General features: G+C 41.7%; 1 protein-coding gene across 2 annotated transcripts in view; it reads right to left on the reverse strand.

The window, feature by feature from the left end:
- Window positions 1–565: 565 nt before the first annotated feature.
- The window catches only part of LOC111602062 (serine/threonine-protein phosphatase beta isoform), a 31,493-nt gene continuing 17,090 nt past the window's right edge, over window positions 566–14,968 (reverse strand). For both annotated transcript variants that reach the window (XM_023318975.2, XM_023318976.2), the window contains 4 exons: window positions 1,874–2,221; window positions 1,043–1,386; window positions 844–978; window positions 566–763 (listed from right to left, as the gene is read on the reverse strand). In XM_023318975.2, the coding sequence (XP_023174743.2) occupies window positions 650–763; window positions 844–978; window positions 1,043–1,386; window positions 1,874–2,221 (941 nt within the window). In that variant the 3' untranslated portion in view covers window positions 566–649. The remainder of the gene's footprint in view (window positions 764–843; window positions 979–1,042; window positions 1,387–1,873; window positions 2,222–14,968) is intronic.

The following is a 14,968-nucleotide window of genomic DNA, read 5'->3' on the forward strand; positions in this document are numbered from 1 at the left end:
GGAGTGGAGCGTGATCTTGACCTACATCAATAACAAGCCAATTGGAGGGGAGGACAAGAGCTTTACTTTATAAACAAATGCAAGAACTTAAGTGTGAGTGTGTTTCATGTAGTGTAATGTAGTGTAGTGTAGTGTAGTGTAGTGCAGTGTAGCGTAGTGTAGTCAATATGCATATAGCAACATGTATGTACATGTAATGTTAATAAATAATATAGAAGTTGTATACAGTTAATGATAACGTACAGTTACACACACAGTATAATCATATACATGTATCTATATATATATAGATTTGATATATATATATATTTATTTATTTATTTTTTTGTTGTTTTAAACTGTTAACACGTTTTAGCGTTCTTTTGCAACTTTTTTTTCGCTGCAATTTGCATTTGAATTTTGCTTTTGTTTTTGTATTTGTTTTTCTTTCGGTTGTTATATTTGTATTTTTTTTTTGTATTTATTTATTTTTTGTTTGTTTTTTGATTTTTCAACTAGTTAATTTGCACACATTAAATTTTGACATATTTATGTATATATACTATATAAAAGTTATTCGTTTATCTGTTATTAATTGTTTTTGCTGCTGCTGCCGCTGCTGCTGCTGCTGTTTGTTGAGGTTTTAAGGAAATGGAAGCGGATGGATATATTATTTCTTCTTGTTGGTCGCCAACATTGGGGCGCTGCGCTGCGGTGTTGTTGGCCGGGATGAGTTCATGCCGCTGTACAAGTACTTGGCCTTCTTCTCGGATGGCTTCAATATCTGAAATACAGCACAGATGATATCATATATGATCACATGGTGCACACACAGAGGCGCGGGCTGCGATGGATAAAACTTACCTGGAATGAGCACATGAGCGTATCGTCCACGGTCATCATGCCGCCAGCATTGTCGAATTCGCCGCAGTAGTTGGGCGCCGAGAACAGTGTGACCAGCTGACGGCGCGCAAAGAACTCGTAGCCGTCCTCAACGACCTGTTTTTAGCATAATTCAAATATTTAGTACATTTAGTAGACTTGGTATGGTTGTATGACTGACCTGATGCGCACGACAGATCAAGTCCAGCTCGTGTCGATTCAAGAATTTCGAGACCACATCAACGCCGAAGGTGAAGCTAACGCCACGATCGTTTTCGCCCCAGCCCTGGACATCCTTGTCAGGATCGCTCCAGAGCAGGTCGCAGAGCAGCCCAGTATCGGGCACATCTGTGGGTCGCATCAGGCGACGAATCTGCTCCATGCCCTGCAGATCGGGACTGAGGCCGCCGTGGCAGCAAAAGATCTTCTCGTCTATGATCGCAGCCACCGGCAGACAGTTGAAACAGTCTGTGAACGTTTTCCATAGTTTGACATTATAGCGACGCTTGCACTCGTCGTAAAAGCCTGACGAAAGACACAAATATATTATGGTAAATGGCATCCACAAAAGTTAATATCAAGAGTTACAAGATCTTCGATTGGCATTCAGTTTCCTAGTCGTCCGTACGATTATCCTACTTGCACACGGATATTCATGCAGATTATCAGAGTTTCGCTTAGGCTCCAATTGGCATACGCCTTTTCGCCTACACAATCCACATACGATACACAATGAACCCAAAACTATAAATAATATACTGTTTCTAAATAATAGTCCTATTCTCGTAATTAGATCTCAGTTGTATCTGGGCTTCGCTCATAATCCACAATCTGCATATGTTCCACCATCACAGGCTAGTTAAATTTGCAGTCCACATAAGTTCCACTGTCGAACGAGCTCGTATTTAATCAAAAATTCGTTGTCTAAACTTGCAGTCCACAAAAAATAATCTTGCATTCCACAGAAACTACTTGCAATCCACATGCCACATGCCACATGCCGCACACTTACCGTAAATTCTATTAATACTGGCGCACTCGTGATTGCCGCGCAACAAGAAGAAATTCTCGGGATATTTGATCTTGTAGGCCAAGAGCAAACAGATCGTCTCCAAGGACTGCTTGCCCCGGTCCACGTAGTCGCCGAGGAACAGATAGTTGGCAGTCGGTGGAAAGCCGCCATACTCGAACAGCCGCAACAGATCTGTGTACTGGCCGTGTATGTCGCCGCAGATGATGAGTGGCGCCTCCAACTCCAGCAGTATCGGCTGCTGCAGGAATATCTCGCGCGACTTCAAGCACAACCCGCGCACCTCCGCCTCCGTCATCTGCACCTGTTTGCCGGTGCGGCAGCTGCGCACTAAAAATACCAAAGATCGTTATAGACACACGCTTAGTTAAAGTTTAAGGCGACAAATACTCTATCTATGCTACAGACTCGAGCACAGGGTACAACAATTGCCTCGAACGTGGCACACAACTAATTTATCGACGCGCATTTTGTTTTGCTTGGGGATGGGCTACGAGGGGGAGGGGGAGGGACAAAGTTGTTGTTGTAGCTAGTTGGTTGCCAAGCACAAAGAATATATAAAGAAACAAACAAATGTTGCATGGGCGAAAAGCGTGCGGCTTATTATGCATGTATGACTGCTTGGACAGGGGCGTTGGCAGCAGTGGGCGTGGCAACAAGCGACCTTCAACTGTGCAGCACACACGAACACAAAATGCGCAAAGCCAGCAGCCGAGTGTGTGCGAGTGTCAGCTGTATTTATGATAGCTTCAACTATGTTTTTTAAGCGCTGCTCGCAGTAGAAAAAAATCAACTCTACTATGCAGTAGAGTATGTGTAAGGCACAACAAGTGGGCGTGTCATATGCACGTTCACTCACACACACACACATACACACAGGCCCAGGCACATAATTCCGCATTCCCCGTCATATTTACTTTGAAATTCATTTTTTCCGGAGCCTAGGGAAACTGTAGCATGTCCCTGCGCTGCAAATGCAAGTAGGTCACGCCCACACACACACACACACACGCACACCCACACTCACACACTCACACGCTTGCACACACATATTGTGCTTCTGCACGAAGACAACACAAAAAATATTAATTAAATTTGCATACAGAAACTCGCAAAAAAAATCTAGAGTTAAAGGAAAAAAAAACTACAGCACGTCGAATATTGAATACTCTTGCATAGTTGCAGCTTTAAGCTATAGAGTGGCTCGATTAATATTTGATTGGAAAAACCCAAAAACTTTTCATATGAAAACTATTTTATCGACTGCTGTTGCAGACATGCGAGGTGTGTTAAAAGAGTCTCCTATAAAGTGATGCCCATAAAATATTTTTAAAATAAAAAAATTAAACAGGTTTTATATAATATATTCTTTCATTATCTGGGAAGTTCAAGATATTAATATGTAGACAGCAAAAACACAAGAATTTTTTACGTATAAAAATTTAGCTTAATTTTTAAGCTTTTCGCAAGACTTGCATTTAGGCAGTTCAAACATTTCAGATATAGATGGATATATAGATTTGACTCTCAATGGCAAAATGATAGGATTCAGGAACTATTCAGCTCTCGAGCACTGATATAGACAACTCATTCGGCAAGTCGTAGATAGTCTCTTTAGCTAGAGTGTTGAGCTAGCGCAGAGTAGGAAAGAGACAGCCGAAACGTTTTGGCCTGAAGTGCAGCTGGCTGAACTTTTCAAATGCAGCTGAACAGAGCTGCGTCGTACGTCCCTCTCCGGACGCCCGGTGTTATGCGAATGGTAAGCCAATGGTCAACCAGGGAGCAGCAGGATTTTCTATTTATAGTTGCTGCTCTAGCTGCCAGGTCCAACAAAATGTTGGCATTTGCAATTGCAGCAGCTGTGATTCTTTCTAATTAATCAATGTGGGAGCATCGCAAAGGGCAAAGGTTGCGTGCGAGTGGGCGAGTGGGAAGCCTTAGCTTGCTCAACTTTCACATTTTCGAAATATTTTGAATTTCATTAGCGAATACCCAGCTTCGGTGGATGATTTTCATTCATAGTCAAGTTTAACTTAATTACTTTCTAGTTTAAATTTGTAAAGCGATATATTTCCCTCTGAAATGCGCTTTCACGACTTCTCCTCGCACCACTCTCCTCTCGAATTTCCAGACAGTTGCATTTATTTTTTAATAGATTCTGCTTAGTTGGTGCTCAAACCAATCTGAAATGATTCCCAGCTGTTAACAGCTGCGTCCTCTTTAGTTCGTTTTCATTTCATTTAGACAAAGAGTGATGAGTATAACAGTTGTTTGCTTCCCATTTGCAACAGTTTTTCTTTAAATTAGATGTATAGAGAGATTCAATTCAGAAAATGCAGCAGTTAAGCAGTCAGCATACTCATTCCAATACTCTATATATGGAGATTGCAAATCTGCTGCCATGTATAACAGTTTTGGGTTGTCAAATTATTACACTATTTCAATACATTCAAACTACATTTATACAAAGTCTAAATCGAATAAGAATATGATACGAAAATTGCGAATGTTAAGATGAGCGTATAACAGTTGAGTTGTATAACAGTTCAGTCTAATTTAAGCTTGAAGTTATTGAAAGTTTAAATCGAATAAGAATAAAATACAAAAACTTCCAATGTGAAGTCAAGCGTATAACAGTTTTGAGTTGTATAACAGTTCATTCAAATTAAAACTTGAAGCTATTCAAATTTCGAATAATTATAATTTGCAAAAATTGTAACTGTGAAGACAAGCGTATAACAGTTGTGGGTCTCCAATTCTCAACAATTTCGCAACATATTGTAATTACTTCACTTTATTAAAAAAAAAGTATCAATACATCTATTCATCTTTATCTATATATATACATATAACTTTTTATATTTTTCACATTTGCAGTGTATAACAGATTTGTGCTGACCATTGTGGACCTATTACTCGAAGCTCATGCTAAATAGATTCGAATCCCTTGTTTACATTTCTTGGCACTGCAAACACCTGATAGCAAACTGAAAATTTCATGCAGACTCTCAGAGGAATCATGTTTTAAGCACTTCCGGTTGTCTGCTCGATTGCATTTTAATCTCTATGAAACGGCTCAACTTTGCACCGACCTGTCATCTACTCCTTAATTAACATGTCCAAGTCCTCCTCCGCCTCTATCTCATCTGCATTCCCGTTGCGCTTGCTTACTTTATTATTATTTCCGGGTGTCTGAAGTGTCAGCTCTTAAACTACTTTGTCCCCCACCCGCCGAATTACTCAATCTGGTAGCAGATGTTTGCTCTCCTTGTTGCTGCTGCTGTTGTTGCTGCAACACATTTGGAGTTAAGCTAAGCACTAAATTATGCGCAGCAAAGGATTCCTTCTGCCAGCATATGAGATTCGCTTAGCCAGTCCCCTCGTCTGTCTGTCTGCCCGACTGTCTGACAGCATAACAACGAGCAGCTGCTGCATACTTTTGGGCGCTGCATAATTCGGCGCCAAATCTGCGAGCTGGAGGACTATCGAGTGACTGTCGAGTGGGTTCGCATCTCGCATAAATTATGCAACAGCTGCTCCACTTTTGTCTTTTCCAACTGTGATTGTGTGTGAGAGTGTGTGTGAGAGTGTGTGTTATGTGCAGAAAGTCACAAAAACCGTTACTTCTTCTGAATGAAATACTAAACTATTTATGGCCTGTTCTAGTAAGATTGCTGGACTGAGCTAAGGCTGTGCTAAGCTTAATCGTGATGCCATAGCAAGTGAGAGGGAATGAGAGATAGACAGAGAGGGAGAGGAAAAGGAAGAGAAAGAGATAGAGCGAGAGAGAAGCAAATAAAGAAAGACAGACATACAGAGAGAGAGAGAGAGTGCGCCAGAGAGAAAGAGAGACAGAGAGAGACAAAGAAAGACGGAGAAAGACAGAGAGAGAGAGAGAGAGAGAGAGTGAGCCAGAGAGAGAAAGAGAGAGAGAGAGACAGAGAGACTCATCACAAAAGCCTCGCGCTGATTTTTCATTTCTCTATGCAAATTTGCGCAGTGCAACAAACCAGCCGCAGCAGCGCCCCATCAGCTCCCAACGCCCCATCATCTCCCATCGCCCCTGCCCATTGCTGAGTAGACATTTGTCAGTATAAGGCAGACATATCGCATATAGAAAGAAAGAGTGGCGTTCGGGGGATCTGGGGCTGGTCTTAGGCTCATATAAAAATGAAAACCAAATATAAAAAAAAAAAACATATATATACAAAAGGGGAAGAACTGTTATGCGTAGGGCAAAAAAGACGCGCGTGTTTGTTTTTCATGCATTTTACATGAGAGACGATGATGCAGAGCACGTGCCACGCCCACGCCCACCCACAGCCACACTTACACACACGCACGTAGTCAGTCATCGCCCCAGCTCCAGCACATTTCTCTCGCTGTGTGTCTAACTGGTTCATCATGATTAACATTTTGCCCATCTCCAGCCACCCAGCCGTCGCCCCCAAACACAAATTAAAAATGTAAAAGATATTACACGTGCCACGTCCTGCGGGCGGCGCCAGCGCGTTGCAACTGATGATGTCTCAACTAATTCGCAACGCTTCAAATTATGCAACACACAACGTTTAGCTGCATGAAGTGATAAACACAAGAACGAAGAAGAGACAACAAGTCAGAGTGTGCTGTAGTCGAGACGGCTCGACTAGGAGATACCCTGAAACCTGAACCTGAAAACATTAAACGATCGATTGTTATCGAAAATATGTTGAGTTATCGAAATAAAAGTAGCTCATATTTGTATACAGGAATGAATATTTCCAGTCTCCAGACTATGTAGCTTACGACGTTGAACAGACAGACGGACGGGCATGGCTAGGTCGACTCTGTTCGTAGCTCCGACCATGAATATTTATATTTTATGGGCGCTGCCATGCCTCTTCCTGTCTGTTGCATACATATGCACAAAACCACTCGCAGGGAATTTAAAAAATAAAATGAAGTCGCTATACGCCAACTATTCACAACTTCTCTGTAGATAAGTTCTAATCGATCAGCGATCTATGCTCGAAGATTTAAAACTCTCTTAAGCTATATGGCATACCAGGAGGCACCTGACTTGTAGTCCATGGAAACTTTGACTTTAGGTTTATTATCCGAAACACATCCTCAAACGTGCTAAAGCTCTCGCACGTCGTAAGTTAGTCGAGTAGTTTCAGATATGCAAAAAATGTGTTATATTTATATAGTGAGTGTAGGCGTGTGTGTGTCACTGTGTGTGAGTGCTTTTGATGGGGTTTTCCTTTTCGTTTTGCTCAAGATGAAAAAAGCCCTTCTGACAGGCTATTGTAAATAAGATGAGGAGAGGCGCCTCGCACTTTCCGCTTAATGAAAAATGTGCCTGCCATTTCATGACCCGATTACTCGACAACTCTTCAAGCCGGAGACAGAGCGGCGCTTGCAGGGGGCATGGGCGTGAGCCTGGCTAAGGTAGTTGTTGTTGTTGGACAAAAAAAAGTCGGCTTAACTGGAGCAGGCGCTGGCAGAAGTTAAACATCGCCTGGGCAAACTTCAAAGCCAGCTTCCGTGAGGCCAGTGCAGAAATGTGAAAGCCATTTAAAGGACGGCAAAGAGGACACACAGAGACAAGCCTTTAGCAGCTGGAACGTCATGCAGCGAGAAGCAAAAGCAAATTAAGTGAAAAGCCTTTTCAAATAAACGCAGAGATAAGGCAGGACGACCCAAAGGATGCAAACTTAAAGCTGAGCATTTCCTCTATGCAAACGAGGCGCAAACAGTTGATAACACAAAACAAGACGCAGCACAGCCCGGCTCAGCAAACGGCCATGCAGCAGAAGCCGTACAAACATGCTTGTTTCCTAATTGTTAAAAACTATTTTGATACTCGTCGCTCACAAAGCACACAGAGTATATTGGTTTTGTGCCATGTTCTGCTGTGCGTGCGTCTGTCTATATGAAAGCGTTTGAAATCTTAAGCATATGCACCCAGGTATATATACATAAATAATTATATATATATATATATATATATATACACACATATATATATATATATATATATATACACATATATATATATATATTTATATCTATATAGCATATTTGAACTTTAGAGCTAAACATACTTTTGACAATCTTTACAAGATGAAATGGCATAGCCTCGTCTACTTTATAGTGTTCTTTATAAGTGCTAGTCTAGTTCAAGGATCCAGAGACTTGCAATTTATCGTGAATATGAAAAACATATATCGAAGTCATATTCAAAAGTAAAATCAGAGGTGAAAATAATCTTGACAAATAAATTGCTCTTGACTGCTTCTATTGACTCATGCAACACTTTTGGCTTGTGACATATCGAAATATTTCTCTATATATATATAGTTTAGTTTTCTATCGAACATCAAAAAGTTTTACAGTGAACTCACATAGATTACTCATATATAGTATGATTCGGCCATTGACTTCGACTTCTTAAGATATGTTCAAGTTGAAGTTAAAGTTGTTAAAATAAATGAAGTAAAACTGGCTAAATATTCAAATCAACTGTTATTTTAGAAGGCCAAGGGTCTGGTTTATGAAAACATTTAAGCTCTTAGCAATTTCTTAGTTCTTAGTGATGATAGCCGTAGCCAGGCCTCAACTTCTGGGCAAATTCTGTGCGAAAAGCTAAGTGAACTTCGTCTGGCAACTGAATTAACGCCAAAGCATTACGAAGTGCATTAGTTGAGCTTCGGCAGCATTAGACGCCAGTAAACCGCTTGGCAGCGGTTAAACCTAATGCAGCTCAGCTTGCTGCAGTGGCGAGGCCAGAGACAGCGCGAACGCAGGTGCGTTATGAGCGCAAACGTGACTCAATTGCCAGGAAAATAATTATCGCTGGCTCAAGTTGAGCTGCGTTTCAAATGCATTTAGCACTAGACGCGATTGGATTGCAGCGTGAGGTGGGTCAATTGATTTTCGCTTTTCATTTAAAGTCGAGTCTGTCGGCCGATCCCTTAGGAAGTGCGCAGTAGGCAAACTTTGGCATCAAACAATCAACTTCCACTTCGAATCGGAAATATGCAAACGCCTGGCCAAAAATTTAATTAACATTTTGGTCAGCATGCACAACAGACACAAACACAAACAGCAGGCAAAAGTGCGTTAAGTGAGCCGCAACCACATTGACCCACATTGCCGCACTTTGATTCAATTAATGTCCACTTTGAGCAGCCGACCCACTCCCTAAGCTACACGCTGCTTGCTCCACTTTCCACTCTCCGTGAGGATCGAAGTCGCGTTGACCTTCGTTTGGTCAATCGATAAGCCTCGTCGTCTGTTCGGCTCGTCCACTTGCTGGCAATTAGAGGCCTGATTACAGGGTTCAATGTCGAAATGTTGTTGTTGCTGCTGCTGCTGCTGCTCCTGCGTTGACTTGGGCTTCTGTTCCTTGTCGAGCCAGCAATTTGCATGCCACTATTGTCATTAATTGCCACGCCCTGCCTGCCGGCGGGCCATTGCGTGCTTAAGTTGAAATTGCGCCAAATGAAGCAAAGATAACAACGACAGCCACAGCCACAGCCACAGCCACGGCAACAGCAACAGCAACCACCACAACGCCTTTGGGCAAGCGAGCCTTGTTTAAGTACGAGAAGTGCAAGAAAATTCCATTTTAAATTCTTGTCGTTGCCTGAAACTAGGCAATGCATATTTCACATGCTCGAAAATGCTTCCGTTTTGCATTGACCCACTTGGCAGGCGGCTATGCCTGCAGGGTGGTGGGGCGGTGGGGTGGCAGGTGAATCGGTTGTGCAAAGACGCCAAAACTTTTGGAACTGAATCAATGAAATGAGAGCGAAATTGGCAAAGTTTTCGAAAACCGTTTCACTTCGGCTGGCCAAAAATAGGAGCCAATTCGGCTAAAATAAGTCCAGTTGAGTCAGTCATAGGAAATTAACTTCAGTTTTGAGTGTTTCAGCTGAAGCAAAGCGGCTGTTAAATATTTAATAACATTGCAACAACAACAACAATTATCGTTAAATATGATTTAAAGCCTTTCTGCCCGTTAGCTAAGCGAATCGGTTAAGCCTTTAGCGCCCAGTTAATATCAACTGCAAATGCTTTGCGCAATTAGCAGCAGAAATCGGAATTGGAATTGCAATTGCAATTGCAATCGAAATTGTAAATTGGAATCGGCATCGTTTTGCGGCTATTTCGCATGCCCAAGCGCCAGTTCAGGCAGCTGTGAATCGGTTTGCTTCATTGTGCCCGTTCGCTGCAACGGAATGCCAAGAAAATTGCCCAAAACGATTGCAGCCAAGAGCCAACGAAATCGCCACGTGGGCGAAAACATATTTGTAAACGCTTCCGTTTTCCATTGACCCAGTTGAACGGAAGGCTACACTGAGGTGGCAAAAAGCGGGCGGTCGGGCGGTCGTTCAAATTTGCTTAAAAATCGCCACTTGGACACGTGATGGCAGCACCACAAAGGCGAGCGTACCGTACCGAGCCACCCAATGCAATGGCCCAGCCCTCATTTAAGCACATTAGCGCTGATTATAACGGCATTTACATGACAGCCTGACGAGTGCAGAGAGTGGGGCGTGCCGAGTGGCGAGATTGCTCAATGTAATTGCACGCGGCGTATGCGTAATGTCTTCTATTTAAATATACATAGCTGAGTGGGTGTGTGTGTGTGAGTGTGTGCCTGCTTCGTTTGAAATGCTTAATGGAGCCATAAAATAAACATTGTGCAATTAACATTGAGCAAAAGCCAAAGTGAAAACGAAGCTAAATTCAATTATAAGGCAAATTGTCTATAAAATCGAATTAAAACAAAAAGCAGAAAAAATCAAGCCAAAACTGAAATCCAAACAAACCAGCCAAGCAAATGTGCTGCTAGCTGGCCTGGCAACACAATTCAATTAATACACTGCCCAAAATACAACACGAAACCCGGGTACATTGCCACTGTCTCAGTCACTGTCCATGACTAATGTATCTATAAGCATATATTACTCATACGCACTGTGTGTACATGGAATATGCCTGGGAACTGGATGTTGTGTATATGGAAAGGAAGCTGCAGGCAGGTCACAAAGCTCTCAATGCTCTTGTTGCTGCTTCCTCAAAGACTACAAAAACAGAATTTCCATTCGATAATTTACCTATTTTAGTTAGAGTATTCGATGTGGCGCATTGCATATGAAAGACTTTGTTTGTTTCTGCTTTTAGATTTGTAGTATATAGCGAGCATTTCATAAGAGGGCCACATGCTAAGTGTAGCGCACGCACACGCACACACACAGTGGCACTGAAATTGTTTGATTATGCAAAGAGTTTCGAGCATATTCAGATATTGCATCTGCAACGATTGGTTAGCGATTGCTTGGTAAACAGAATAACAAAGCGAATCAAAGCAATTCCGAGTCGCTGATTCCTGCTGGCGTTCGCCATTTCGATGGCAAAAATCCCATCGATGGCAAATGTTGCAGCAGACGATGCGATCTATGGTAGCTGTGCTGCTGCAAGCCTCACAGCACCTCACCACACCCCACATCGCCCCGCCTCCGCCTTCCCGCCGCCCCATTTGCTGACAGGCGAAAGTAAACGAAGGCAAACAGAGACACAGCCAATGTGCTTTCTACTTCAGTGCGTGCCACGTTGCGTATGCGCGCTATTTATAAAAATCAATTTCTGCCTTGGCAAGCAGCAACGATGACGACGACGCAACGCAACGCAAACAAACAAATCAGAAACAAACAGCGGCAAGAAATAAATAAATAATGTTGCTGCTACAAGCACCCGACATCAGCAGCAACAACAACAACAACAACAACGAACATGACGACTGACAAAATAGAAGCAAATACAATTTCACCTGATTGCCGCCTATAAAGATGTTCTCGAATAGATCTCAATCTGATATCCGCTGATAAGGTCGTTCGAATTGCCCAAAGTTTGAACTCGTCAATTGGAATATTTACTCGAAATATTACAGATTGCTTGTCCCCCAAATTAGAACAGCCAAAGAGACGACACAAACTATATTGAATACGGTGTCAAGCAGATCGGAACTCAACTGAAGTGAAAAGATCATATAATTGTGTTCGTGGTGCAGATCAAAGCATCACAATTTAATTGATCGCAATTAAAAAAATATGACAGAGGAAAAAGAAATTTCAATTGTACTAAGAAACAACAAATATGTCACTTGCAAACAGAGCTCAGTTTAGCTGAATTGAAAACATTTTAGAAGAGTTGTAAATCGCCTAGAGATTGATATACCACAGATAACCTCTCTTGTAGTTATTTATTTTTTATTTTGCTTTTGGGAGTCTTATAATGCCTCTAAAAACTGTTCAATCTTTGCTCAACTTCTTCTTTTGGCTGTTATTTTTCTTGGCGTTTTCTCAACACTTTTACTTTTTCTTAGCCAAATTTGCTTTTCATCTTCTCTGATTGCTTCCCGAACCTCATCTATATCATTCTATTTATATATATTTATGTGCTGCATCACTTGCTGCATTCACAAATTTTCAAAATTTCACTGTCTAGGTCGAGTGCAGTTGCCTCGCTTACTATATGCTACTGCCTTTGCCTTACCACGCCCGCTTCTCACCGTGCTACCCTCGCAGCTAAAGAACAATGACAGTCTTGAAGGCAGCGCGTGCAACAACAACAACAGCAACAACAACAATGTTAAATCTTATAAAATAAACATTTATTTTTAGCACTAGTCGTCGTCGTAGTTGTAGTTGTTGTTGTTGTTCTTGCTTTGGCTGCTGCTGTTTTTCCTTTAGGTTTTCTTGTTAATTCCCAACTGGCAAACTGGCAAAATGAAAAATGGAAAAATGGAACGAAAGAAAAACTCAAAGCCGAAGGCAAATGCAAAAACAAAAAAAACTACTGTAGCAAGCGCCACAAGCAGTAGCTAATAATACGAATGCCATTTGTGAGCGCAAAAAAACAGACACATACACACACACACACATACACAGGGAGCAAAAGGAAAATGGCCGCCCTCCACACACCACTCACACCTCCACTTGCAGCTGCCATAAGCTGCCTTTACGTACTGTCATTATCCGGCTGCCCAGCGATCGATTTGCACTCGCCTCTCTGCGCTGCTTTCTTTGAATGCTTAGCGCCTTTTGGCTGCAGCGCTGGAGATAGATATATATATATATATATACAACATTTATTGATCAATCCACATATAGTATATAGATACATAGATAGCGTCTACTGCTGTTCCATCCGTCGCGCTCAGAGTGCAAATTCCAATTTATTTACTTGGGGTCTTTGCTTAATTAGCGGCTCGTCGTAGCTTTGCTGCTGCTGTTGCCGTAGTCATTGTTGTTCGCTGTTTTTGGAGGAGGAAGCGCAACGACGACACGGAAGCTTTTGCGAATAGCTCTCTCCCACTCAGCGGCAATTTGGCAGGCAGCACACAAGTCTTGCCCCGCACACACACCTAGCCACACCCCACCCCACACCAGCGCCCCAGTCACACTCCACATGGCGAGCACCTCTTTGGATCGACGCCAGCTATGCAAAGTCGCACGCTGATTCATATTCGAGCTGCTCGGCTCCTCGACTGCTCGGCAGTTCGACATTCGGCTCTTTTTGTTTTCGAATTTCGGGCATACGTTTTTGGCATGTATTTAGCTTATTCAACGCTTCTCACTTATCTTATCGCCAATCATTGAAACAACACAACGCAACGACCTTAAGAAATAAATTTAAAAAGAATATATTCCATTCCCATGTGGACGAGGCCAACGGCTAGCCAGAATAATGATTCGACTTTTGATGGGTTCTACTCTTTGAGATCCGTTCGAGTTGTCATTGAAGACATCTGTCATCTTTATCTATAGATATATGGGCACATGTGAAGCAAGTGAAGAAGGCGACTGGCCCACCGAATTGATCTACATTTGTTTTTATTTATATCGACAAAATACTCAATTAAAAGATGAGCAAATTATGGAGAATGCCAAGCACCAGTGTTGCCATATCTTTTAAAGAATTCACAATTTCTTAATTTTTTAATTTTAGCAAAATTTGTTAGGCTTCACAAAGCCCAACTGCATTCAGAGTCATGAAAGCTAAAACGCAGAATAATTCACTGAAATAAAACAAATTCTTCAAATTGCATAATTCGCTTTCACAGCAAGCTTGCAATAGTTCCTAGAATCACGTTGCCATACTGCTCCAATTACTAGGTAAGTCTCATTTGCGTTTACTGAATACCTTAATTGGAATTCTGCGTAATAGTCTCTACCACAAATATAAGGGAAAAACAAGTAAGTCTGCTTTAGTCGGGAGTGCCTGACTGGTAGATACCCAGAACTGTTTTTCCAATCGTTCCACGCTTCTCTCTTATACACACATAACAAATCCCGCACACACTTGCTCTGTATTTTGGGCATTAGTAAGAGAAATGTGTTTTTTTCTAGTGCAACATTTTCATCAAATTTTAAGAGCGTGATAATAGCAACCAGATGTGTGCTTAAACACAGATCTCTGGTATTTGAAATACGTTTGCTTCTTCCAATGTTGACGGTAAGGCAAAGAGCTATCCAGAATATGAAACACACACAATCTGTGTATTCAACACTGAAACCTACAAAATAATTTAGAAATCTCTAGCTTCAGCCCTGTCTTGTATTCAATGATCGATTATTATCGATGCTAAGAAGTTATCGAAAAAATATGATAAGCTCTTACTATATAGGAATACTGAAATGTGAATTAAAAGTCACCAGCTCATGTAGTTTACGAGATCGCTGCGTTCATACGGACGGACGGGTACCCAGAGGCACTTCAGCTCTTCGTAGTAAATATCCAATAAAATAAAATAAATATCCAATATATATACATGCTCTGCCACGCCTCCTGTTGCAATCATTATCGGAAAACCATTATACCCACAAATTCCTAATTTCAATGTGTTTAATGGGTATACAAAATGTGGTCGAAGAGTAGTACAACAAAAACAAAAGAGCTTCAAATAGTGCAAAATAATTGCACAGCTGAGTTGGAATAGTTTTGTAGAACTGCAACGATTACTAAGAAAATTGTAAGTCGCCAAGCAACAGATTTAACAGAGAATCCGCAGTTTAAGCTGAA

The sequence above is a fragment of the Drosophila hydei genome, unplaced genomic scaffold (genome assembly GCF_003285905.1).
Source record: "Drosophila hydei strain 15085-1641.00,03,60 unplaced genomic scaffold, DhydRS2 tig00000250-arrow-arrow-pilon, whole genome shotgun sequence".
NCBI classification, from domain to species: domain Eukaryota; kingdom Metazoa; phylum Arthropoda; class Insecta; order Diptera; family Drosophilidae; genus Drosophila; species Drosophila hydei.